General features: G+C 38.1%; 9 protein-coding genes across 9 annotated transcripts; 4 read left to right on the forward strand and 5 right to left on the reverse strand.

The window, feature by feature from the left end:
- Window positions 1-706: 706 nt before the first annotated feature.
- CBG09901 lies at window positions 707-10,423 on the forward strand (the record flags this gene model as incomplete). Its single annotated transcript, XM_045244190.1, has 21 exons — window positions 707-787; window positions 825-934; window positions 1,228-1,343; window positions 1,404-1,770; window positions 1,820-1,898; window positions 1,942-2,021; window positions 2,068-2,182; window positions 2,538-2,795; window positions 2,837-3,019; window positions 3,067-3,839; window positions 3,887-4,561; window positions 4,609-4,723; window positions 4,771-4,932; window positions 4,980-5,934; window positions 8,063-8,346; window positions 8,397-8,645; window positions 8,693-9,219; window positions 9,267-9,488; window positions 9,536-9,856; window positions 9,906-10,020; window positions 10,190-10,423. 21 exons carry the CDS (start codon window positions 707-709, stop codon window positions 10,421-10,423), a joined length of 6,021 nt encoding a protein of 2,006 aa, XP_045094146.1.
- Window positions 10,424-10,599: 176 nt separating this feature from the next.
- On the forward strand, window positions 10,600-11,757 carry CBG09902 (the record flags this gene model as incomplete). Its single annotated transcript, XM_002641550.1, has 5 exons — window positions 10,600-10,642; window positions 10,692-10,806; window positions 10,851-11,193; window positions 11,240-11,665; window positions 11,707-11,757. The coding sequence occupies 5 exons, from the start codon at window positions 10,600-10,602 to the stop codon at window positions 11,755-11,757; spliced, it is 978 nt and encodes a 325-aa protein (XP_002641596.1).
- A 413-nt stretch (window positions 11,758-12,170) lies between these two features.
- CBG25890 lies at window positions 12,171-12,826 on the reverse strand (the record flags this gene model as incomplete). The annotated part of the gene is made up of 4 exons (XM_045244192.1): window positions 12,171-12,283; window positions 12,333-12,450; window positions 12,516-12,698; window positions 12,782-12,826. The coding sequence occupies 4 exons, from the start codon at window positions 12,824-12,826 to the stop codon at window positions 12,171-12,173; spliced, it is 459 nt and encodes a 152-aa protein (XP_045098964.1).
- A 1,717-nt stretch (window positions 12,827-14,543) lies between these two features.
- CBG09904 lies at window positions 14,544-15,652 on the forward strand (the record flags this gene model as incomplete). Its single annotated transcript, XM_045244193.1, has 2 exons — window positions 14,544-14,777; window positions 15,428-15,652. The coding sequence occupies 2 exons, from the start codon at window positions 14,544-14,546 to the stop codon at window positions 15,650-15,652; spliced, it is 459 nt and encodes a 152-aa protein (XP_045094147.1).
- A 530-nt stretch (window positions 15,653-16,182) lies between these two features.
- CBG09905 lies at window positions 16,183-16,768 on the forward strand (the record flags this gene model as incomplete). The annotated part of the gene is made up of 3 exons (XM_002641552.1): window positions 16,183-16,464; window positions 16,514-16,634; window positions 16,683-16,768. 3 exons carry the CDS (start codon window positions 16,183-16,185, stop codon window positions 16,766-16,768), a joined length of 489 nt encoding a protein of 162 aa, XP_002641598.1.
- A 743-nt stretch (window positions 16,769-17,511) lies between these two features.
- On the reverse strand, window positions 17,512-18,117 carry CBG09906 (the record flags this gene model as incomplete). The annotated part of the gene is made up of 3 exons (XM_002641553.2): window positions 17,512-17,600; window positions 17,650-17,863; window positions 17,911-18,117. The coding sequence occupies 3 exons, from the start codon at window positions 18,115-18,117 to the stop codon at window positions 17,512-17,514; spliced, it is 510 nt and encodes a 169-aa protein (XP_002641599.2).
- Window positions 18,118-19,482: 1,365 nt separating this feature from the next.
- CBG25891 lies at window positions 19,483-20,031 on the reverse strand (the record flags this gene model as incomplete). The annotated part of the gene is made up of 2 exons (XM_045244194.1): window positions 19,483-19,589; window positions 19,641-20,031. 2 exons carry the CDS (start codon window positions 20,029-20,031, stop codon window positions 19,483-19,485), a joined length of 498 nt encoding a protein of 165 aa, XP_045098965.1.
- A 970-nt stretch (window positions 20,032-21,001) lies between these two features.
- On the reverse strand, window positions 21,002-21,784 carry Cbr-xbx-3 (the record flags this gene model as incomplete). The annotated part of the gene is made up of 4 exons (XM_002641554.1): window positions 21,002-21,177; window positions 21,226-21,412; window positions 21,457-21,669; window positions 21,716-21,784. 4 exons carry the CDS (start codon window positions 21,782-21,784, stop codon window positions 21,002-21,004), a joined length of 645 nt encoding a protein of 214 aa, XP_002641600.1.
- Window positions 21,785-23,109: 1,325 nt separating this feature from the next.
- Window positions 23,110-23,810, reverse strand: CBG09909 (the record flags this gene model as incomplete). The annotated part of the gene is made up of 3 exons (XM_002641555.1): window positions 23,110-23,348; window positions 23,394-23,478; window positions 23,526-23,810. 3 exons carry the CDS (start codon window positions 23,808-23,810, stop codon window positions 23,110-23,112), a joined length of 609 nt encoding a protein of 202 aa, XP_002641601.1.
- Window positions 23,811-26,097: the final 2,287 nt, after the last annotated feature.

The following is a 26,097-nucleotide window of genomic DNA, read 5'->3' on the forward strand; positions in this document are numbered from 1 at the left end:
TTCAAAGTTGATATTTTGACCCCAAACTTTGGCAAAATGTTTCCTATAGTTTTCTCCAGTTTTGCCCAAAGTTTCAGCCAGATTAGAACACTCTCCGAGTTTTCGCGGAGTTTTTTCCTTTTTTGCGGATTCCCTGATCAGATATTTGATATTCGAATAACCCCATAAGACGTTTTAGACCATCGTACCAATGCTCACTTGGCGTTTGGCCATCGACAATTTGTCTCTCGGAACGGCCACCCTGTTCGTTGTAACAATGCTGAGTAGGATTTATTTCATATTATCCCTCAGTAGGTTTTTCATTTCAGTGTCATTGACTGCGGCTTGCCACATCCAGAATCAGAGGGAGGAAAACTTCAGAGTGAATGTTTAACTAATATGTATTACCCTCCAACTTGATAAACATGTTCTGTGAGATTTTTTAGTTACACAATCTCTGAAACACTAACAAACATTTATCGGAGTTACAACAACTCCTGACTCCCAGATATGACTTTGCCCCCAACCGACATTTAGGAAATTAGTATTTGAAGTGTGGTGAAAACGATTAAAACTGATAATTAGATTTGTCAGCTCATTGTGACATCAGGCACTGATAAGAAAAGTACAGTGGCTGCACTTCGTGCTCCGAAATAGTCAGAGCAAACTCTCGACAGATAACACAGAGGGGTTTCGTCTTCCATTCTGCTGCTGCTGATACTACGAAATGCGGCGGAAAGTGATATTCTCATCTATTGCTCTGTGTCTGCTTTGCACTGTATCAACAGCACCATTGACGGATTCAGAGGCCCCAGGTAAGGTAGAATTGAAGAGGTTCTGAAAAGGATGATCTAATTACAGCGAATGAGCCGAATATCGAAAATGTCGAATTCAACCATCCACATATCCTTCCAGCACATCCAGATAACTTCAGACAAGATAAATTAGAAGCAAGGTGAGTTGTTTAAAATCGTTTCTCAAAATATAAGTCGGTTCTTTCTGACAACCTCTTTTTTCAAATTGAGACACACTGTGTCTCTAACCTCAAAACTGATATCCAAAGTGGTGGTTTTATTCAATTGAAAGCTGTAAAGCTGAAAAATCTGAAAAACAAAAAAAAGCTGGTGTTTTGGCTAAAATCAGGCGAGATACGGTAGTTTTACAATTTGATCCTGAAAATCGACATTTCTAGAAAACTTCAATTCTATCCTACCCCTTCAGACTCATCACCATAAGTTTTTTTTTCAGAAAACGCCAATCTTTGTACGTTACAAAAACCCGTCTTCCACCCAATCTATTTGCCATTGACTATACTCTTTGGTTCAAACCGTATTTCCCCTGCCCCAATGTTCAATACGAGCCAGGTACTTAAACTTTTCACTACTTTTTCTCGCATGTGATGTAAACGGAAACTGAAATTGCAGAAAAAAATTTTACGTTTGATGGAAGATCGAGTATGCAAGTGGAGGCACTGGTCGACTCTGATAGATTCGTAATCAATTCTTACAATTTCAAAATTAAAAGTTATAAAGCGGTGGCGATTGATGGAACTGTTGTTCCAATAAACTCAATTTGTAAGCGAAAGATAAGAAATTTGGTTCAAGAGTCACACAGTCATTTATTTACAGCACAAGATGACACAACACAACAACTTTCGTTGATTACAAATGCCGGAGGTGTGGTAGCCGGTCAAATTTATAACATCGAAATTGTTTATACTGGAATCATCAATCCGTATACAGATGGTGGAGTTTACTACTCTTCCTTCAATGACCCACAAGGAGTTCAACAGTAAGCTTTTTTCTCTGGGAAGGCAGCAAAAAAAAACGATTCATTCCAGTTACATGATTGCCACCCACATGGAGCCGTTCTCGGCCAGAAAAGTGTTCCCATGTCTTGACGAACCATCATACAAAGCTGTGAGGAACACATACAAATGTTGGATTTTATTCGAATTTTCAGACTTTCCAAATCACTCTTCAATACCCAAGTGTTCATGTTGCTCTATCGAATATGGAGGAGGCTCCGGCAACAGATATGGGGTTAGTCATGAAGCAAGAAGTTTAAGAGCGAGTTATTCCTTTTTAGAAATGGCTGGAGTGAAATCGCATTCCCGCCCACTCCAAAAATGTCCTCGTACCTGACAGCGTTTGCAGTTGGATCGTATGTGAACTCGAAATATGTCAATCAACATGGAACTTTGGTATTTTTTTAAACTTTTTCAGCTCAATATTTTAGTTTTTCTAAAACCTAAAGATTCAGTTTATTTTTCAAACAAATGTTGCCTTTCTCCCGTCAGTAGCACGCTCGCTTCTATTCAGCCGCCGTTCAGCCTCCAAATGTCCGTTCAGAATCAGAGAGGTTTCTGATAAGAAATCGAAAAACGCATAGTTAGAATTTGATTACTTATAGTTAGAAATTTTGACAAAAGTCTTTAAAAGTCATATGGGCCTTCAGCGGCGATTAGCCCATTTTTGCTACACTTGTGGCCGCTGACAATGAGACCCCGCTCGTCCGCTATTGGAACACTACCTGTGTAAACGATTGAAAAGTTTCAGACAAGAGCATGGGGATGGCCAGGAACCGAGCAATATCTCCAATTTGCTGCCACAAATGCTGGTGACTGTCTTTATCAACTCGGAGAATATACTGGAATCAAGTTCCCACTTTCTAAAGCCGGTGAGTGTTTTCAAGGGCCACATTCAGTTACGATTTGGCGTTTAGATCAACTTGGAATGCCGGAATTCTTAGCTGGTGCAATGGAAAATTGGGGATTGATCATCTACAAGTACCAATATATTGCCTACAACCCTACTGTAAGTGTGAATTGTCTTAAAGTTAAATAATTGTTTTACAGACAATGACCACGAGAGATATGCAAGCAGCCGCCAAAGTAATGTGTCACGAACTTGCACATCAATGGTTCGGAGATCTTGTGACCACTGCCTGGTGGGATGATTTGTTCTTGAACGAGGGATTCGCTGATTATTTCATGACATTCATTCAGAAATATGTGTATCCAGAACAACAAAATTATTTGGTTTGTGTCAGATTTGAGTTTGAAAAAAAAATCAAAAAATGTTCTAGGATACCATTCAAGTGCTCAATGAGCTTCAAGTTGGACTGAATGCCGACGTTCGTTCAGATGCTCATCCTCTCGTTTATCCAGATGGACCTGCTTTCGATGATATCACTTACAACAAGGGAGCATCTATGCTCAGAATGCTCTCCGATGTTCTTGGACCAGTTTATTTCAAGGAAGGAATCAGAGATTATCTCAACAAAATGAAATATTCGAATGCCAGAAATATTGATCTCATGTCTACTTTGACTGATGTGAGTTTTTTCAAGTATTCAATCTTTACACAATTCATCATTCAGACTGCGAAAGCCAACGACATCAAGGATTGGTGTGGAAATCTTCTCAATGTCACCGATTTCATGGCCCCATATCTTCATCAAACCAATCATCCATTGATCAGATACAATAATAATCAAAAAGTTGCTGGAATAGCTTCATTCACCCAGGAACCATTTGCCAGTTTGGACAATTTGAATGCAACTCAATGGAACTATAAATGGGATGTGCCACTCCGAACATCAACTTTGGTTTATCCGGAGCCTCATTTGTTGTGGATTCCCAGACAACAAGGATGTCCAAATACTCCAGAAGTTGAGAAGGTAGAAGAACCAAAGAAGAGAGCAACTCAATGGGATTTTACAACAATTGGATCTGCTACTTACGGAAGAGTTATTTATGATGATATTGGTTTTGATAGAGTCCTCAAGACTATCAAACAGGATGGAATCAACGACAATATTGCTCTGCAACTGATGGCCGATGAATATTATTACATGCTGTAAGTGTTTCTAAAGTAAATCAAAAGGAACAATTATAAATTTACAGCCGTGAAAAAAATGCTGGCCGTCCATACGGCTACGATCGCTTCTTGAACTTGGCGATGGCATACTTCAACACTGCCAATTTCATCGAATTCCCAAGTTATTCAGCCTTTGCCCAAGCTCAAATAGTTTTGGAACAAGTTGCTCAGATGTATAGAGACACTATCGATGCTGAACTGATCTCGGTAAACAATTTCAAATATTTTCCATCAAATGATTTTTTTAGAGAATGTACAAGAAGATTTTCCAAAATGTGTACAACACTCTTCCATGGACCGATACAACTATTTGGGATTCAGAGTATGTATTTTAACATTAGAAAAAAACTGAAAAAAAAACAAAAAATGGGATTCAGCACATTCTCGGAAGTCTTCCTCCCATTCGCCGTTCGTTATGGAATTGGAGACGTCGAAAAACGCACAATGACAATGTTCGCGAACGTAAAATCTGCCTGTTCGAACAGTTTGAATGGAACTGCCTGGTGTAATCCATACCCCACAAATGTTCGAAAAGCAATTTACTGTGGTGCTGCTAAATATGCTCCAGCAACTTCTGATTTCTTCTTCCAAATGTTACATGCTTACAACAAAGAAGTCATTACAAATCCATACTTTTATCAAGAATACATGTCACTTTTGGAAGGAATGAGTTGTACTCAAATGCCAGCCACTTTGAAAACGTTTGTTTTGTTAATTATTACTCGACGATATATGTTACTTATTGCAGCTTAATCCGTCTCTTCTCAACATCCACTTTGAATTCAAACACTATCTTTGGATTTTTGAAGTACAACCCAGTAGCTGGAGATGCTTTGTATAACTATTTGTCGGCGAACCCACAGGTAAACTTTGTAGAAATTCTTTTTTTACAAGTAAAATGTTATTTTAGCTTGTGAGCTCTCCAATCCTGAATGCTTATTTGGATTCAATGACCTACAACTGGAACAGTTACGAAAGAGATGCTCAATTCGCCACGTTGATGAACTCCATGGACTTGACGGATGCTCAATTCCAGACTTTCAGTAATTACCTGGACAGAATCAATCAAGCGGTAAGTCTTTTTTCCTTTTAGAGCTTTGATTAAAACGGTTATTTCAGTGGGGATATCGTTCAACTTACGGTCTCAAGGTGCTCAATTGGCTCTACGATAACGTTGTCATTATTGGAAAAACTCCGTGGGACAAAGCGTACGTTTTGCTTTTCTCCAGATACATAAAGAAATCAATTATTTGCAGTCTGAATGGAGATGTCATCGATCCGGTCTACACACTTTCTCTTCAACCAAACATCCCTGGCTCTGGATTTTTCCAATCTTACCGAAATATGACTTTCTCTGCTGGTTTACAAATCGATTTCACATTGACAAAACCTACCAGTGCTATCAAAATAAATGCTCATCGTTTGGCTATTGATTCTGATGGAATTGCTCTATGGTCAATCGATGATGACGGAAATCAGAAGGCGATTTTGATAGATTCTCGAAATGTTGCCAAGGATTACGATAGAGGAGTGCTGACGATACCACCATCTGGTCAACTGACTTTGTTCCCTCAAAAATACAGATTAGCATTCCAATACAATGGATTCATTTTCCAAAATCCTAATGAAGGAGATGCATCAAACACGTATTTTGGGGGTTTGAATAATAGAAAAGGATGGATATTTACGACTGATTTCGAAGGAGGACCAGGAGCCCGATCACTTCTTCCATGTTGGGATGAACCGAGCTATAAGGGAAGATTCTTGGTTGATGTGATGCATTCAACCGACATGATCGCACTATCAAATGCTCTGGAAACGGGAACACAAATTATGGTTAATGGATGGAGTAAAACCACTTTTGAGTCAACAGAAAGAATGTCTTCTTACCTTTTTGCGATCTGTGTTGGTCACTTTTCCAACTTGGCAAAGGTCTCTCAGTTTGGAACATTGGCTAGAGTCTGGACTTGGTCTGGAATGGAACAATATGGAGAAATGGCATTGAATGTAACTGTTGGAACACTGGAATTTATGTCTAAATACTTCTCTTTCGATTATCCATTGAAAAAACTAGGTGAGTGAATTATGATACACTGCTGGACATAATTATAAGTTCACTTTGAATTTCGAGTTTTCTCGAAAACTGTGAATATAGACTGAACAGCATATAAACGCAATAAATACTATTTTGAAATGTCAATTAATTAATACCATTCGATACCACTATCGTTTCTTGATTTTGGAAATTTCTAAAAAATCGAAAAAATGACCCGAAAAAAAGGGACATAATTATAAGTTCACTTGAAACAATCGAGCATAATTCGGGATATAGGTTTTGCACTGTGAGGAAACTGCAAATTTTAACAAATATAACTCAATGTAGTCCTATTAGCATAAGAAACTTAGTTGTATCTATACTCATAATTATGCCTCATCCGTTTTTGGCCAGCTTATACTGAAAATGAAGTTTTTCGTTGATAAATGTTCTGAAAATTACGAGGACTCTAACTTTTTGAGTTTTTTAGTATTATTCTTAAATGCATTCCTCATTTAACTGTTGAAAACATTAAGATTTTTTCACAAACCGGAGAAAAAACCCGCATTTCAGCTCATTTTTATCGCTATGTTCCAAGTGGTACTGTACCTTGCTCAGTAGAAACTTGACTGAGCTAATTAGCATATAAGAAAGATACACTCGTGTTTATTGAGAAACATACATAAAATCATGAAAATCTGTATTTGTGTTCATGGAATGACGCAAAGTGCCGGACCACATAAATTCCAAGCATAAAATTTGGTTATGGATAGACATGTTTAAGGAGTTGTTTTGTAAAGAAGGAAACACGTAATCTAGAATTTTTTTCTGTAATCACACTTGCCGGTTCTCGAATTTACATATAATTAGGGGAATTGTTTAAGTATTCCGGTATAGACAAACAATGAACCTTGGAAAACTGCAATTTTTTGAAAAACATACCCTATTTCCGAGCTCTCAATTTTTGTTTAGAAACAGTTTCACCTATTTTAAAGTTGCTGAACACATTGGAAAAGTTGCAAATAAAATATGCAAAAAGATTCATTTTGATAGGTCCACTTCAAGTAAAAAAAAATCAGTCAATAACCTACGTTTCTAACCTCAGAAGGTACTTCATATCTCTTCGGAATGATTGTTTCGAAAAGAGACGTCAACTACAAAAACATATACTCGGACTTTTTCAATATGTTCAGCAACTTTAAAATAGGTGAAACTGTTTCTAAACAAAAATTGAGAGCTCGGAAATAGGTCATGTTTTTCAAAAAATTGCAGTTTTCCAAGGTTCATTGTTTGTCTATACCGGAATACTTAAACAATTTCCCTAATTATATGTAAATTCGAGAACCGGCAAGTGTGATTACAGAAAAAAATTCTAGATTACGTGTTTCCTTCTTTACAAAACAACTCCTTAAACATGTCTATCCATAACCAAATTTTATGCTTGGAATTTATGTGGTCCGGCACTTTGCGTCATTCCATGAACACAAATACAGATTTTCATGATTTTATGTATGTTTCTCAATAAACACGAGTGTATCTTTCTTATATGCTAATTAGCTCAGTCAAGTTTCTACTGAGCAAGGTACAGTACCACTTGGAACATAGCGATAAAAATGAGCTGAAATGCGGGTTTTTTCTCCGGTTTGTGAAAAAATCTTAATGTTTTCAACAGTTAAATGAGGAATGAATTTAAGAATAATACTAAAAAACTCAAAAAGTTAGAGTCCTCGTAATTTTCAGGACATTTATCAACGAAAAACTTCATTTTCAGTATAAGCTGGCCAAAAACGGATGAGGCATAATTATGAGTATAGATACAACCAAGTTTCTTATGCTAATAGGACTATATTGAGTTATATTTGTTAAAATTTGCAGTTTCCTCACAGTGCAAAACCTATATCCCGAATTATGCTCGATTGTTTCAAGTGAACTTATAATTATGTCCCTTTTTTTCGGGTCATTTTTTCGATTTTTTAGAAATTTCCAAAATCAAGAAACGATAGTGGTATCGAATGGTATTAATTAATTGACATTTCAAAATAGTATTTATTGCGTTTATATGCTGTTCAGTCTATATTCACAGTTTTCGAGAAAACTCGAAATTCAAAGTGAACTTATAATTATGTCCAGCAGTGTATTAGAATTCTCTATATTCTTCTATTTTCAGATGTGATGGCTCTTCCCGAGTATACCCAAGATGCTGGAGCAATGGAAAATTGGGGTCTCATCATCGGAGAATACAGTCTTTTCATGTATGATCCTAGTTATGCAACTACTCTTCAAATCGCCGAAGTTGCTGAAACAACTGCTCATGAAGTAGTGCATCAGTGGTTTGGAGATATTGTGACACTTGATTGGTGGAATGATATCTTCCTGAACGAAGGGTTCGCTCAATACTGGTTTGCCAATGGAATCGATAACACTTACCCAGAACAACACGATTATGCTATTGTAAGTTTTTAGAATATTGTTTTTTCTGATTTGAAAAGAAACATTTTCAGGACTACAACCGTTTCTACATGAATCACATTGCCCTGAAGTACGATTGCATTGCTGGATATGCTAAACCAGTAATCAGTGATACTCCACCAGTGTTTGGAATTGAGCCATATTACAAAGGAAGTGCTCTTTTGAATCTCCTCAACAACGCTTTAACTCCCGCTGTATTCCAACAAGGCTTGCAATCTTATTTGACCCAGTTTGGCTACTCAAATGCTAGTCCTCAAGATTTGTGGACTTTCTTAACTGTGGTGAGAGCTTATGATCTTTTTCAGAATATTTTTTATCGATTTTTTAGGCTGCTCAAAGCAACAACTTAACCGACTGGAATGGTCAACCTTTGAATGTATCCTCTTTCATGAACGCCTACACTCTCCAAACATCCTATCCAATCATCACGTTGGCTCTTCGCGGAACATCTACAGTTCAAGCCACTCAACAATCATGTATGAGTGGAACTGCACTTTGGAATATTCCGCTGTTCACACAGACTCAACAATCGACAGGTTCTTATTCAACCTGCAGTTCTCTAAAAACACCCAAACATTCAGATTTCAACTGGTTCGTTGACTATGCCGGAGGAAATGATAACGTTTGGTTGCGACCATTGCCATCACCATTCCGAATCGATAATGCGGGTAGTACGGTAGGAATTTTGAAACTTTTGCATAAACGTTTTCGAATACTTATATTACAGAGTTTCGCTCGAATCAACTACGACGATAAATCATGGTACAGTATCCAAGCTCAACTTCTTTCCAACTACAATTCTGTATCTGCGACAACAAGAGCTATGCTTTTGGATGATGCTAATTTCTTCTACGAGTTTGTTTTAATTTTTTTTTTCATTTGTCAAAATTTTTAAACTGCAGAACTGGCCGATGGGACATGAGAAAATATTTGGATCTCACATTGTATCTGGTGAACGAGGATTCACTTGCACCCTGGGAACAAGCGATCACATTTTTCAACGAAATTTTGAATCGATTCCAGTATCAGCCAGAATTGAATTTGATGCAAAACTACGTCATTAAAATTACCAAAAACGCTGTTAGCAAATTTGGATGGACCACTAATGGAATTTGGACAAATGAGTCAGTTTTGCAATGATTTATACTGTAACGAAATTCCTGAATTTCAGTCGAATCGTTCAACTTTTGGTAAATGTCAATAATCTTTCTGGTGACCGACAAACCAGACAAGTTGCTCAAACTTTGTTCAACGATTTCGTCAAAAAGTGTCAATATTCCAGGGATGGAACTGGAAAATGTTCAGGAATTCATCCAAATCTTCGATCAGCAGTTTACTGCTATGGTCTCCGTCAAAGTTTGGGCTTCGAGGATTATAACGCAGTCAACGGATTGTATACTTGGTTCACACAAAATGCTGGATACCTTCAGACGGACGGTGCCAATCTTTTGAATGCTCTCGGATGCTCAAGTAATAACGTTTTGCTGAAATCGTGAGTACTTTTGTATGAATTCTGAAAAATGAAGGAATACGGTTTTCAGAATGCTCCGAAGCATATTAGTAGGAGATTATCCACCTTCTCTCTTGAATTCAATTTCTCTACATGATGATTCCGGATACATTATGTATAATTTCTGGATGGACAATGTTTCTGATGTAAGTGACTAGTATTATAGTATAAATATGGATATTTGGACCTCTTGAGCACATGGCGAGCTTCAATTTCTAGACTGCTTTTCCCGTGTGCTAAAGAGACACAAAAAACTATCTGCATGCTATTATAAATCTCCTATAAAGTTTTTTTTTCTAAAATCTCAACTTTCAGATTCTCAATGCTCCATTTGATCTCTCCATCTACGTTCAAGCAATGTTTCAAAACTGGAGCACCCAGAATCAATTGGACCTTGCCACCGACTTCACAAATGGATTCGACTGGGAACTTCTAACTGCGGACCAGAAGAAGACATACAAAGCGGGAATCTCATTGGTTCAAAGGAATTTCAACTGGATGATGGTCTACAAATCTGAGCTGGTTGCTTGGATTCAGTCCAATATTTGAAAATATTTTAGCAAAAAACAAATTTTCTAGAGACCTTGTTTGTGACATACTTTTTTGACATCTGTAAAAATCTTGACATATTAATAAATTGCTGTTTTTCTTGTGACGCGGATTGTGTTGTGTGGTTTTGATTTGAAAATTACTCATTTTCGATTCTATTTTTCGATTCGTCGAAGATGGCGAATACCCGTTCGACATATGGGAATGTCAACAATAAAAGTAAATCCAGAAGGCAAATTTTGAACATTAGTCTAATTTTGCTTTCCAGGCGATTTTAATGTAGACGAGATCATTGTCAAAATCCTAAATATAGGATCGATTGGAACCAATTTCGAGGCGATCATATCAACAAAACACCTATTTTCTTTGTTGGATGTCGTCAAGTTGGTAATCAATAACTTTAAAAAAATATTGATAAAATCTTCAGAGATGTCTTCATGAAACAAGGAGTAATGCTGGAACTCGAAGCACCTGTCAAAATCTGTGGCGACGTTCATGGACAGTATTCCGATGTGCTTCGTCTGTTTGATCGAGGTGGTTTCCCTCCACTCGTCAATTATCTCTTCCTCGGTGATTACGTCGATCGTGGACCACAGAGTCTTGAAGTCGTTTGTCTGTTCTTGGCCTACAAAGTTAAGTTTCCCGGAAATTTCTTCATGCTACGTGGCAATCATGAGTGCGGATCGATTAATCGTGTCTATGGATTTCTAGACGAAGTTTGTAGGAAATACGGACCGAAAGTGGGGGCAGGACTGTGGAACACTTTCCAGGTTTTCTGATTCTCTCTAGGAAATTGACTTATTCTCAAAATTACAGTACACCTTCTCTTGTATGCCAATGACTGCTCTTGTTTCTGGAAAGATTCTTTGTATGCACGGAGGGATCAGCTGCAAAATGAAGAACTTGAATCAGCTTCGAAAGATTGCTCGTCCACAACTGGAAGTTCCAAATCCAAGCATGGAAATTGACATTCTGTGGTCAGATCCAGATACCACTATTGATGGGTTTGACGACAGTACAAGAGGCGTCGGACAAGTTTTTGGAGAAGCCGCTCTCAAATCTGTGATGTCAAATTTGGGAGTGGAGTTGGTGGCACGTGCTCATCAGGTTGTTCAAGATGGATACGAATTCTTTTGCAAGAAGAGACTCGTCACCATCTTCTCAGCTCCTCATTATTGTGGAGAATTCGATAATGCTGCTGCCATGATGAATGTTGATAAAAACTTGACATGTTCATTCCAGGTGAGACTTTGGAGTCTTCAAGACTGATTTTTGAATTTCAGATCATGCGACCAGTGAGAAAAGATGTCTCCAAAAAGGACGAAAATAACTGATCTTTTTTCTCTTTATTTCTTTAAATATAGTAGTTGAATAAAATGGTTCTGAACGTATTTTTTGAATTCTTTTATATAGGTAGAAAATAAAATGCCATGATTTTATTAGCTGATTCTGAGCCTCCTCATTATTTTATTAGCTGATTCTGAGCCTCCTCATTACGGTATCATCAAACTACTAAAGGAAACAGAAATGCAGATATGTAAGAGAGTTTCCCTGGGAAAAATACTGGGAGTGGGACATGAATGAAGGGTTTTCTGTTGGTTTGTGGAAAGTTAGAGATGTAAAAAAGGAATAATGGAAAAACATGTCAAATAAAATGCCTTGATCCATTCGTCTTTTTTTAGCAAAGAGTTTTAGGGAGAAAAAAGAGAAACACAGTTGTTTTAAACGAAAAAATGCTCCAACCACTTCACATGACTTGGATTCCTCCAGCTTCGAGCAAGCGTTCAATGTCCTCAAGGTACTCTCGAATCTCCATGTGCTTGTCCAAAATTCTGAGAATCCAGTATTGAACCAGGAGCACTGAAAAGAAGAACATAACCAATAGAGAATATTTCAATTTCGAACTTACTGAAAATTGAACCAATGAGAAGGGTTACGGTGAAGGGCTTCAGATCCTCCTCTAGCACATACTCGACGGTTATGATGCCGGTTACAGTGATCATAGTGGTGATTAGGGCCAAGAATAGCTACAAAAATAGCACAATTGTAATTCTCGACTGGTTCTATCGGATCTCACCGTGGTCATGCGGACAACAGAAAGTATAAGGTGCATTCGAAGTAGAGTCGCGGAAATCAAGGCAATGTAAACTCCACAGAGTATCACATAAACCACGATATGGAAGGCGCCCAATTCATAGAAAGCAGTGAAGATGTTCAGCATTAGAAGACACCAGAAAATGAAGAAGTTGGTTTTCGTGAAGAGATAACGTTCCCACTCAAAAAGATCTTGGGTTCGGAGTCGTGGTCTTATGGCTTCTAGTCCATCAATTCAGAAGGTGGATTCGAACTTCCTCTCACGGCTTCATCGTAGGATGGTGGAGGATCGCTCAAGGTTGAGTCCATTTTGAACCTAAAAACGTCTTTTTTCATTCATTTGTTTATGAAGGTGAAGATAGACGGAAACGAAAATCTTATAAAAACAGAAGGATGAAAGGGCATAACATCTGTTTCAGCACTTCAAAAAAAGTTCTACAGCTGGCTATGGTGTCGACCCGTACTAAAAGAGAGCACCTGGAGAATGAGAAGAGTGCTCGTGACAAAAAGAAGAAAATAAAATGTCGTCCCTCCCCCATTATTTCGAAATGTTCGTAAATGTCAACATGGGTGGGGGATACTGTAATGTAATGGGTTTTGATAGAATTAGTCATTTGAAAATAGGATGGAGAGGGAAAGAAAGAAAGGAGGTGATAGGCGCAGTATGGAGTGAGGGACCGAAAACCTCGTGATATAGGATTGTGACATTATGCTTTTACAAAAATATCATAGCTATGGAAAATAAACGCCGGTGGTCGTGGCCGAAGGTCCCACAGCAAAAATACCATACTTGTAACGGGCCGGGCCGGGCTTTTTTCCAAATTTCGGAGGGCCGGCCCGGCCTGTCATTTCACAAGTTTTGAAAATTACAAAAAACACATAAGACAAACAATCCAAAATAACAGACAAACAATCCAAAATAACAAAAAAAAACAAAAACAAAAAGAGAAAATTATATTGAGAGCTCAAAATTTGGCTCAAAAATACATAATTTTTGATACCGGGCCTTCCGGGCCGGGGCCGGGCCTTGAAAATTTCCTCAGGCCCGGCCCGGCCCGGAATTTTACAAGTATGAAAAATACCGTAACCTAAAAATGTGTTCACTTTCAGGACTTATTTTCTCGTGTTTTCCTATTTCTTATCGATTTATCTGTTATTTTCTTCCTGAAAAATTGGGAAATTAAAATTTTCGATAGTGGAAAAGTCCTGAAAGTGAACATATTTTTAGGTTACGGTAGTCGTCGCCGTGGGACCTTAGGCCACGGCCTCCGGCGTTTCTATTCCACAGCTAATTTTTTTTGTTCCAAAATACTATCTTCCTTATAAATAACGCTACACACGTCTGTTGGTCCCCCTGTCAGGCTGTCCACTTTTGAAAAACTTGAAAAATAAAAATGAATTTTTTGAGAAAAAACAAGGAGCTTTTTTGAGAAAAAACAAGGAGAGACCGTTTGAGAAAAAACAAGGAGCGAAGCAACCAACCAGTAAAAAACTCGGTTAAATCGTGCCGAAGACGCGCCAGCTTGCTGGTAACATTATAAATTTAGGATAGTTCTGTACCACAAAACACAAAAAAACAAGTAAATATTTTTAGATAGAGAAATTTAGACATTGGTTGTTTTTTTCAATAAATAGAGTTCTTATTAAACACAAAATTCGTAAAATGTTCGCTTCCTGAGATCAGAAACGTATTCTTGAAGTTCCAATCAACCTTTATGAACTATATTCAACCGTTTAAAAAGAAAACCAGAATGCAGAGAAATGTCTTTTCATCTCCCTATTCAGTTCTTCTGATTCATCAAATTCTGGAAATCTGTGGAAAAACAATGCGTTATGAGTCATTTCAAATGTTGTTCGCAATTTCGTTGCGAGACCCATGATAAGTGGGCGGTGCCTGAAAGGGGGATGTGATCCTATCCCCTCGCCCATCCTCATTCTTGTTCCTCCTATCACATTTTCGTTTACATTTGTTCTCCTTTTTTTTCATTTGGTTTGTCGTTCGAATTTTCTCATTTTTCAGAAGAAAATGGTAACATTGACCAACGTCTACACTGAGATCTTCAAGCATCGAAAGATGTTCAGCAAGGAAAACCTCCTCATGTTGTGGTGCTTCTTGATGATCATCGATTTATTTTTGGAGTACTATCTCGTGAAGATGAATATGATGTTCTACATCATAGCTGGCATCGTTTACACCATTCTCATCGGATGCATTAAACTCGAATCTCTCAAAGGTCTTCGCTTCTTTCGTGCTCTCACGGTCAGTTTTTCTTATCAATATCAGTTGCAAAATCACGGCACATAATTCGGAGGGTACAGCGATTCGGGGGTACAAGGGGGTACATAGTGATTTAAGGGTACAATATCCACAATTCGTGTGTACAAAAGTCGAACTATTCCAGGTATTTTGTACCCCCGGATGGAGAATTTTGTACCCGAATGACCTCTAAGTTATTGTACCCTTTGAATTATTGACCCAAAATCAAGTCCTTTTTTCAGCTTGTCTGCCTCTACATCACTGTTGGAATGTTGGTCATTATGCTTATTTTCTCCCTCACATCGGGGCACAGTTTCAATATGATGGTTACCGAGCTCTCGATCAATGTCACTCTGATGGCTGGTAAGTTCATGAATCAAGATAACGCAAAAAACTGTAATAGAAGGGCCCCTAACTTTGAACGATGAGCCAGTATTCCTCGGTTCCTGTGAATTATATAAAAAGGTTGTTAACTTAAAAACGTTTTATCATGATATCAGCAGTGTTCTGTCAGTGACACATGTTTCATATCTTGAATAGGAGTCGAGAAAAACTAGCTCGAACTTGATAATGAAGGGGCCTTTCGATTAGAGGTTTTAGGGTATGTGCGATATCTCTAATTATTTATCACAATTTCAGCGCTGAGTATTCAGTACATCTTGATCCATGAACACATCTACTCGCTTGAGTTAGTTCCAGCAATGCAAATCCTGAGCTTCGGGCCAGCCCGACCGGTGGAGCAAGTCGCTTCTGTCTCGTTCACCCCATCGTCAGCTGCTTCTTTGGCTTCTACAACTCTTCAGCATTCTCCAGCTCCTTCAACCTTGTCGCCCATGCACACCTCAATCACATTCTCAAACTCCAACTTTTCCCTTTAGTCGAATACTTTATCGGTGTCTCCACTTTCTCCTGAATCTATTTTGTTCCCCGGTATTTATGTGAAATCAGTGATTTGGAATTTTAATTGATTTGTGTCTTCAGAATAATTTTCGCCACTGTATTGTACATCCGTTTTTTATTTTATTCGCCTCCGCCTTCCACCTCCCCCCCCCCCCCCCCCCCCCCGTTGAAATTGTTTCCATTTCTTTTTTACTTCAATGAATCATCATATTTTCATGGAAGAGTTGGAAAGTTACTTATAAGGCAGTGTCTCATAAAGAAGTCATCTGTAAAAATAAGGAGACAGATTTTATTAGAAAGCTCGGGAAACTTTGAAAATCGATATATCATGACTCATGTGGGTCCCAGATACTTCGCGACGAGACCATCAGAAAGGGGGCGGAGTTTGCAACAGATGTCTTGCAACTGTCCTCCGTCTAGAGTCTCTCAATCTTTTTTCACAGTTAGATTCAGTTTTCTTCTCTTTCTCTGCTTCTGATTTTTTTCAAATTCAACTTTCTAGAAAGCAATGGATCCTTCCCAAACGACTCCACCATCGTCACAGCTCAGTATTTGGCTCGGACTGGTCCGTCTCATGCTGGATGAACTTTTCCAACACAGACCAATCTTTAACCAAAACAATCTTGGTCTCTTCTGGTGTTTCCATATTATGGCTCATGCTTTCGCCCAATATCGGCTGGATTTACAACATTTCTCAATCTATGCCACTGTCTTCTTCGTATATGGTCTTCTGGTCATTGTGCTCTCATTGAAGGTTATCAAAGCACTCCGTTTCGTTCGAGCTCTCACTGTTAGTTTTATTCTATAATTTTGAAAAATACTTCTGTAATCTTTTTCAGTTGGTTTGCTTCTATTTACTTACAATCACAATGGTCGTCCAGCTTCTCACTTCAATTTCTCGAGGAAACGGTCTTCAATGGATAATCACGGACCTTGCTGTCAATTTCATCTTAATCGCTGGTAAGCTTTAGATCCTTTTGGATCTATCCGGATTTCGCGTAATTTCAGCTCTCGCCATGCAGTACATCATTCTCAACGAAACTGTGATTAGTCAGGAAATCGAGCATCTGATCGACAACGTTCCTCTCGTCTAATCTTCCACTTTTTTCCTCCAATGCCCTTCTAATTCATTCTTTCTACCCGTTGCCCCTACCCCTGTATTTCTTATTTGATTTTAAATTATTCGATTTTCTCTGCAGTTCCTACCATATACCATAAACCCTGTATTAGAAAAGCCTATCCTTCTATTTTTCCAAGCCCAACTCGGAGAGTCCTTCTATTGGGCTCTTTTAATTCAGGTTTTACGGTATGTCCTTGTTTCCGTATTTCATCGTCTAAATTGAGTACTTTTTTTCTCTCATTTGAAAATTCTTGAACATTTCTCTATTAAATTCTTTAAGCCCTCACTTTTCGGAATCATTGTGACTCTTGGATTCGTTATGCATTTTTTCTAATGTATTTTCAAAAATCCTTAAGTTTCCAACAAATCGTTGAATGAAGAAACAATTTTTTGTAACCAGATCGAACAAAAATCGTAAAGGAGTGAGATGACAAAGCGTTTTGATGATTTCATTGGAGATAGTCCTTTTTCCATACACATTTGCTCCACTCAGGGTCTCGACATCTGGTGTCCGTACCAGACTCGAAAAAAATTTCCCCCAGATGGAATTCATCTGCACCTGTTAGTTTTTTAAGTAAAAAGAAGGGGACCAGCTGCTCAGCGGTCAGCAACATTTTACGAATCTATGTCCCTTTCAAAGAAAAAAGAACGGAGCAAAAAAAAACACAATTTTTGTTAACAATGAATTTATTCAGTTTCCAATTATCAAAGAATGATTTATGGACAGTCGAATCCTTCGGTGTGAATTCCGAGGTCGTGTTCGGCGCGCCAGATTCTGGTGATGAGGAAGTACTTGAAGAGCTCAACTAAAAAAAAGAGAGAATTGGAGAAGGAATTTTTACAAATCTAGGCTACCTGCAATGAGGAAAGCTGCTCCGGCCTCGACGATGAGTCCAGCGGTGGCACCGATGAAGAAGCGGAAGTCTGGAGACGTCAAGTTACCGTACTTCTCCGGATGGACGTGGGTGTCGTTGGCGTCCCATTTCTCCCATTCTCCAGAAGCAAGGAAGCTTGCTGTGAACACTGGGAGGAGAAGGAATGGAATCACAGAGAGGATTGAAGCGGCGAGCTGTAATTGATTATTAAGTTTCAGCTGGATTCCGTTCTAGAACTTACAGTTGCTCTCTGAGCCCACTTCAAAGTCTTGACCTCTCGTTTGTGAACGGCGATGATCAAGAAGATGTTGAAAGCGAAGTAGAAGAGTGGGATGATTGCTGTGCAGACATGATGATGTCCCCAGTAGAATTGGAATCCTGCACGGAAGATTCCGAGCGCTGCGAGCGTATAGAGCAGCGGTCGAACCGGAAAGCACCCGATTTTCATCGCTTCCTTGGCTTAAAATAAATAGATAAATTCTTAAAGTCTTTGAAACAATTTGAAACGATCTGAGAATTAAGAACAATGTTGAAAGAAGTTGAGTATCAAATTCAATCTGAAAGTGTTGAGAGTGAGAAGCAGAACGCGGTGTCAGGTGCAATCGAATTGGGGGTTGAGACAAGGTAACCATAGTAACAAGCAGAGCTACTGAAAAGAAAAAGAAGAAGCACGAGAAAAATTTCTCAAGGAATAATAAGGATGATGTATGAAAGGCGGCATAATGTCGAAGGAGATAGTGTGGAAATTAAAGAGATTTCGAAAAGTTTCGCTTCTGAAAATATGTGGCTGTGTTTCTAAGAAGGTTGAGTTCATTATAGGTTTAGGAAAAAGAGTCTTGTTGCAATGTTTTCGAGAAAAATTTTTGAAGATGATGTGGTGTAAATCTTAAGAAAAACAGAGAGAAAGAGATGAATTCTGTCAGGATTCATAAAATGGAAGATTCGGGAAGTCTCACCGGAGTATAATGTGGCGATTGATCTGATATACAGTGGATAAGATATACAGAAACCTATGTTTCAGCTGATATTGGGCCATTCTGGCGCTCGGCTCTCAGATTTTCGATCACTTTGGAAGTTTTGGAGAATGTTAAACAGACTTAGAATAAAAACTTTGCACTCCCAGAAGCCTTTTTTTACGTTTCCAGTACAAAAACTGACCAAAAAGCATACTTGTAACGGGCCGGGCTTGTTCCGGAATTTCGGAGGCCCGGCGGGCCCGTCATTTCACTAGTTTCGAAATTTTCAAAAAAACACACAAGGGCCCTTATGTGATTTTTTTCGACCAAAAAAAATTTTTTCGAGTTTTTCGATCTTTTTTGATCAGACAGACAAACAATCCGAAATACGAAAAAAAATGGAAAAAATTATATTGAGAGCTCAAAATTTGGCTCAAAAATACAGAATTTTTGACACCGGGCCTTCCGTGCCGGGCCCGGGCCTTGAAAATTTCCTCAGGCCCGGCCCGGAATTTTACAAGTATGCCAAAAAGGAGTGACATTTAGAAGTCGGCAAACAGCTGAAAAGCTAGAAGTTTTCAAAGGGTTCTACAAATGCGAAGATTAGGTCTGTTTCAAACCCTCCAAAATTTTCAAAGTGATTGAAAACTTAACTACTGCCCTGTTACTGTGGCCGCCCCTTTAAGTTTCAGCGATCGATCTCAAACTAAATCAGACGGATAAAACATTTTCTGTTCATTTTTGTCTTTTTTTTCAAAAATGAATAATCGGGTCATTTAAAAGTTTATTAGAAAATAAAGAAATCAAATTTGAGAATGAAAAAAATAATTAGTATCCAAATTGTGAGAAATCATGAGTCAAATCCAGCTGCTTTCCTCCTCTCCCCTCTCCAAATCTTGATTGAATCGTTGTCGAAGCAGTGCCAGAAATTGTGATGAGATTATTTGAGTGCGGAGAATTTCCACTGAAAAATTAAATCTGTCTCTTTTTTGTAATCTTATAAGTTATAACTCACAGAAAATGAGTCCACCGAACACCAAGAAGACTTCTAATCCATGAACAAGTGCCAGAAATATCTCTCGGGTTTTGTGTTGGAGACAAAACGCTGGGTTGTCCGCACAAGTGAAATGATGAGATGAGATTCGACCAGCAAGAAACAATCCAGCGACAAGGAACACAAAGAACATGAAAATAGTATAGTAGAATCCAAAATCCTTAGCTTTTGAAAGAGACCATGGAGTGTTTGCCATCATCAAGATTGTGATAGGAATGTTCAGAAGAACTCCCACTGCTGGAATAACTGCACGAACATGATCACATGGATAGTGAGAGAAAAATATGTGATAGTAGATGGCATTTCCGACAAACCACAAGATGATGTACGATGAGTATTTGAACGAAGTCATCTGAAAATTCTGAGAAATGTTTGAAAATCGAAAAAACGAAAACGAAAAGAAGTGGAGTGAAACAGGAATAAATATCATCTACATGTTGTTTCGTCGTCGCCATGACTACGGTAGCTTCTCATTAGAGAATCTTGATAATTTTCTCTTCTGACTGACGTCTTCATATTCTTATTCTTCGGTTGGAAGAGCACGAGCCTCGAGGAAAGAAACTTTTGTTTTCCGCTAAAACCGAGAAACATGATCATTCAAAAATATGATGCGACATTTTTAGTAAAAGTATGTTATTAACACAAAAATTGGTGCGTGGGAAGGAGAAAGTGCATGTAACTTTTTTGACAGTTGAAAAGGAAGATAAATTCCGAATGAAATCAGAAGCAGCCCAGTGGCGCCACATTCCAAAAAAAAACCAGAAATTAACCAGAAGATAATTCTTAAAAATAGTGAGAAAAAACAGTTTCAGACCAAAATATAGCTCACTGAAAGTAATCTTAATCTTTGAAATTTTGAGAATTCGTCCTCTTATAGGTCTTATTGTATCAATGCTCTTGCAAATCAGATTACAGAAACTCAATTATATTTACTACTGTACTTTAAGATCAACCTATTTAGAGCAGCTGTGCATACTGCCGAGTGTCAGCCCATTATTTGAGAATGCCCCAGACTTGTTTAATTCATGGATTGAGCTCCAAACCGTACTACACTCTTTTCAACCCGTCTTACTGTAACCCAAAGAGCATACTCTTGATCCATGAACATTTGTTATCTTATGATCAATGTTTCTTTTTTCAAGACTGCATTTTTCTTTCTTGTTGTCCTTATATTCAAAAACGTTCCTTGAGCTGACATTAAATCTGTCAGCTAGAATCTGAAATATCTAAAAATTTCCAACAATTATTCATTTATTCGGAAGTGTCAAAATAGATGTGGTAGATACATGTGGAACAAGACAAATGAAAACTTTTCATGAAGTTTAAGCGACAATGACGATATCATTCGGATTTTTCTCCAATTGGTCAGCCGACAATTCGCGGAATCCGTTCTCCTCGGAGACGGATGCGGTGTCTTGTTCTGCAAGATCCATGTGAGAGAGTTCGGTGGATGCCACGTACGGGAATTGAATAAGGACTGCAAGGCGCTTCAACTCTCCTGGAAAACAACTATCTCTAAAAAATTCTAATCAACTAGGAAACTTACCGAAGATGGAGATCACAAAAGCAGCCTGAGCAACGATTCCCATGGCCAACTTGATCTCGAAGGCACCCATCTTGACCATGGCACACGAGTGGATAGCGTGGTTACAAACGGCGATTGGCTCTGTGATGGCAGTGATGAACACTGGAATGGTTGCGAATCCGTAGAGGATCCAGAGAAGATGGAGGAACTAAAAATTAAGCATTTGCTAGATCTAAAATCCATGGATCTTACAGAGACAGAGGCCTGGAAACCTTGCAAACACTTCTTCATCTTGAGAGTGACCAGGATGTTAAGGAGAGCGAATCCGATAGAGATCCAGAATTGATTACGCATGAACGGATAATACTTTGGAACAATTCTGAGCAGCATTCCGTGATACATCATGATTCCCACCTCAACGATGAGGTTGCAGGCCCAGAGAAAGCGTTTGTGATTGCTAACCAGCTGAAATGGGATCTGTAATGGTTTTTCGGGGTTCTATGCTACTAACCTCCATCTTAGCAGCAACGCTCTCCGTTTCCTTTTGGATTATAATGTCCTCAGCAGTTGGATTCTCCATTACCTGAAATCAAAAAATCTGAAATTCGTAAAGAAAGCAAAAGAAAAAAGCGCTATCAACAAAAGAAAGATAAGCATATGCTCCGGCTCACGAGGAGTTTTCCTCCCTGCTGATGTCTCCTTGGAAACGTGAGTGAAATGGAAACACTCACAATTCGCTCACTGGAAATGAGAGAGCTGAAAAAGAAACGAGAAGAGGGATAGAGCTCTTTCTTCGGATGACTGGTAATTATACTCCCACATGATATGCTTCTTAGAAGTGAATAATAAAAATGATGTTTTTGAAATCAGAAGAGTGAAGTGGAATCATAAAATAATAATGACTGAGAAAAAAATAGGTTAGATTGATTGCAAAAATGAGAGAGAGACAGTAGAAGAGTGGAAAAAGTAGCGATTGAAAAAAAAATCTACTGTTAAAGACAATCTGAAGATTTTATGAGGACAGTTGGATTCCGTTCTGCAGAGATTGGAAAATTAATTGGGATCAACATTTCTACGCGGTGCATCTCATGCTTTTCTGTCAATCATTGGGTGTGTAAAAATGACAATGTAAAAGTGATAGGAAAAAAACACCTTTTGGAGGACCAGTCTTGGTTTTAACCTCAAACTTTCAACCTAAATTTTTCCCCCGAATTTTCACACCATTTTTTATCCAGAATGGTTTCAATCTCATTTTTTTCCTTTAACTTTCACTTCCATTTTTCATTCCCAATTTTTCCCTTCGATTTTTTATCCCCAAATTTTCCCTTCCATTTTTTTATTCCCAATTCTCACTTCGATTTTTTTATTCCCAATTTTTCACTTCGATTTTTTCATTTCCAATTTTTCACTTCAATTTTTTTATTCCCAATTTTTCACTTCCATTTTTTATTCCCAGTTGTTCACTTCGAGCTTATCGTCTCAATTTTTGTCCTCATATCCATTCCTGTTGTTATTTCAACTTCTTGCCCGAATTTTTGATTCCCAATTTTTTCCCAATTTTTCACTTCGATTTATTGTGTCCCGAAGTTTTTATTCCCATGTTTCCGTCCAATTTTTCTTTCCCGATGGTTTTTTTTCAAATTTTATCTCAATTTTCTTTCCCGATTTTTCCCCATTTTTTGGTCTGAACTTCTTTTAAAAAAATTTTTTCCTCAAATTTTCCATGAGGCTCGAACTTCATTCTATTCGATTTCGAATGTGACCTATTAATATTTATTCAATCTGATCATTCGTTTAGCTGAAATTCCCATTTTGCTCCCCATTTTCAGCTTTGCTCCCTCCATCAAAACAGTACAGTGTAAAAAGTATTCATTGAAATGTCAAAGTACAAAAAAAAATCAGAAATCAGAGAGATCTGGTACTTCCGATATGGCGATAAATCTCATCGCAAAACTCGTCCCAGATCTGCAAGTTCCTCTCGGCTCTCTCGAAATCGGTCATTCGGTCAATCCCAATTCCATTCAATCCGATGCTGCTGTATCGAGTGTTGATCGTCTCCGTCAACGGAATCTCCTCTACTGGTTGCTGTTGTTGTTCCTTCAACTCGAAGATGTTATGTATATTGATCAGGATAAAGAGGAGAACTGAAATTAGAACATATCAGACCTTCTAAATGTATAGGTACTAACGTGCGACGTATCCCAAATCAAAAATGATCCAATATCCAGAACCGATGATTGTGAAAATGCAGATTAACTCCACAGTATCGATGAGCTGTAGAATTTCAATAGTATTTTCAGAGTCGTTATTGTTAGACTCACCAAAGATCCAATAGCACAAAGCAAGAACACCGTGTATCCTCTCACCAAAAAGTTGCAATAACAAATAGGAATAAGGAACAGGACTCCAAAGACACTTAAATGTGTCTCAATTTTGATGAGTTGTTTATCTTCTCCAAATGATGATAAGATGTATGTGATTGTGAACAGCTTTGTGAGAATCAAGCAAACTATGAAGAGCATTGTTATGAATTTCTTGACAACGATCATCAAGCTTCGATACTCCGGAGCCATCAAATCTCCATCCTCGAGAACCGAAGCCAACATGATTGCCCTCGGAAAATGGCAAATTCTACTGCATTGGGGGCTCTTTTATATGCAGTTTTAGACCCCATTAACCTGTCGGTTAGGTATGATTGGCCCGAAAGTCAATTAAAAAAAGTTTCGCGGCATCGCGTGTTGGAAAAAAGGCGCACCATGCGGGGGAGGTCCCGCCTTCTAATCAGTCTGATTAGTCTGGAGATTTGTTATTTTCAACAAAGAAACCCTCATAAATGGGTCTGGACCATCGAACAATTCCTGAAAATATTAGTATAACACAACAAACATCGTGTCCTAAAACGTTCTAAAGTTGAGAAAATCTTCTTCGAGAATCGCTGTTCTTCACTGAAAACGCGATTTGGTTCCGAAACTCATAAATCTCGGATGGCGAGCGGATTCCAATAATTTCATAGGTGTCTTGACAGACTATAACCCATACTTGCAACAATTGTTGAAGACCCGGCCCGGCCCGGATAGGAATTTTTTGGTCGAAATATATCACAAAAAATTTTTTAATCGACTTTTGAAGAGTTTTTTTTACAAAAAAAAGTTTTTGAGTAAAAAAAAGCGTTCTTGGTTTAAAGTTCCTGAAGGCACTTAAAATGGTGGATGAATACAAACGACTTCTGGCATCGGTCAGGGTTTGAGAATTTTGTTCACCAAAAACTGTATTGATTGATTCACACAATCTAGAATTCCTGACCTACATACAATATTGTGAAATTGATTAAAAATCAAGGTGTGTCTGTTAGCCGTCGGATGTGATTAACAGCTGAGAGCATACTTGTTTATCAGGTTTGTCGAGAGATGAGAAAGATCATAGGAATATCTTGGATTACAAAAATAACATATCCATTTCAGATTTGTTATTATTTTCCGGTGACATTTGCAGTTAGCATCTGATGTTCTTTCAAACATTCTAATCCGTCAGATTAGCTAATCTTTCCAAATAGTATTCAGTTTTTTCATGACTCGGCGGAGTCACCGATGTTCAATATCTTGAACTCCGCCTCTTTTTTCTATAAAATGGAGATCCCCTGGTGAAAGGTTATTCAGTGAATTCGTTTAACATGAATCTCTGCACCTTTTCTCTTTTCGTTCTCCTCACCATCAGCTTCGAGTTCCATCATTATCTCTAATCTTCATCAACTTGAGTTTATTTTCCAATATTTACAGCAGTCTGGATCAAATTACTGATAGATGAATGATGTTCAAGTCTGAAAGAAAAATTAACATCTTCAAAAACTCTTGCAATCAGTTGCTGCCTCGGCATCAACAAATATACTTGTTTTCAGAAGAAGATTCATACAAGCAATTAGTGAAACTTCCACCGGAACTAATTATTTTTTCTTGCTCTTTGTTTATCCCAATTCAATATCTTTCTCTGATTCTTCCTTTCACATTTGTCTTCTTGATATTCTATTTTTTTTTAGTCTGACCGCCTACGATTTTTCTAGACGTGTCATGTCGAATCATGTGCATCATGGTACCAATACATTCCCAGGAAATTTTGGACGACAACCCCGTCTGGCGAGTGACGCTCCTGCTTGGTTTTTTCCACAATTATCGTTTCAATAATTTTTGAAATTCTCATGACATTTTCCGTCTCTCACGGCATTCTTATGGGTATTTCATTGATATAAGACGGTTGAAATTTGAAGAATTTTTTTCGCATGTATAGAAACAGCTCGAATTGATGATTTCATGTACCATGTAGCCTTTATTTCAGTTTCACCAGATATCTGAATTTTCTGTACAAAAATTATGAATATTCCAGAAATTAGTCAAAGTTATAGAAAATGTTTATTTGATGGGTCTGAAAATGATCTTGAACGAAAAAATAGGTGGACAAATTGAAATTGGACAGTGTAGTAGTAGTATTATCAAATCCAGGTGACAACCAATCTTCCTGCACTTTAAACTCCTTGTTGCTCTGTGCCTTCTTTTCTTCTACAGGTACAGAATCGGTTTGTCTCTCGATTTTGTACTTTTTTAAAGGAAAAAGTGGTCACGCCAAATTCAAGTATTGTTTGAATTGTGCCACGAGGTACAAAATCGGTAGGCAAACCGATTCTGTACCTAGTGAAACAATTCAAATGTTCTCTCATTTCACGTGTCTTTTTGTGGATTTTGAAACATTTCTCATGAAATCCGATTTTGAACCAATTTTTTGATCGACACTAACTATCCACAATACGCTTATTTGGGTGAGAGTGATATCTGAAATTTTGGATATTTTGAGACTGCTATCCAATATCCAATCCGCTAGCCAACAGTCAATCCGATGTCCACA

The sequence above is a fragment of the Caenorhabditis briggsae genome, assembly GCF_000004555.2.
Source record: "Caenorhabditis briggsae complete genome, chrIII, whole genome shotgun sequence".
Classification (NCBI taxonomy): Eukaryota; Metazoa; Nematoda; class Chromadorea; order Rhabditida; family Rhabditidae; genus Caenorhabditis; species Caenorhabditis briggsae.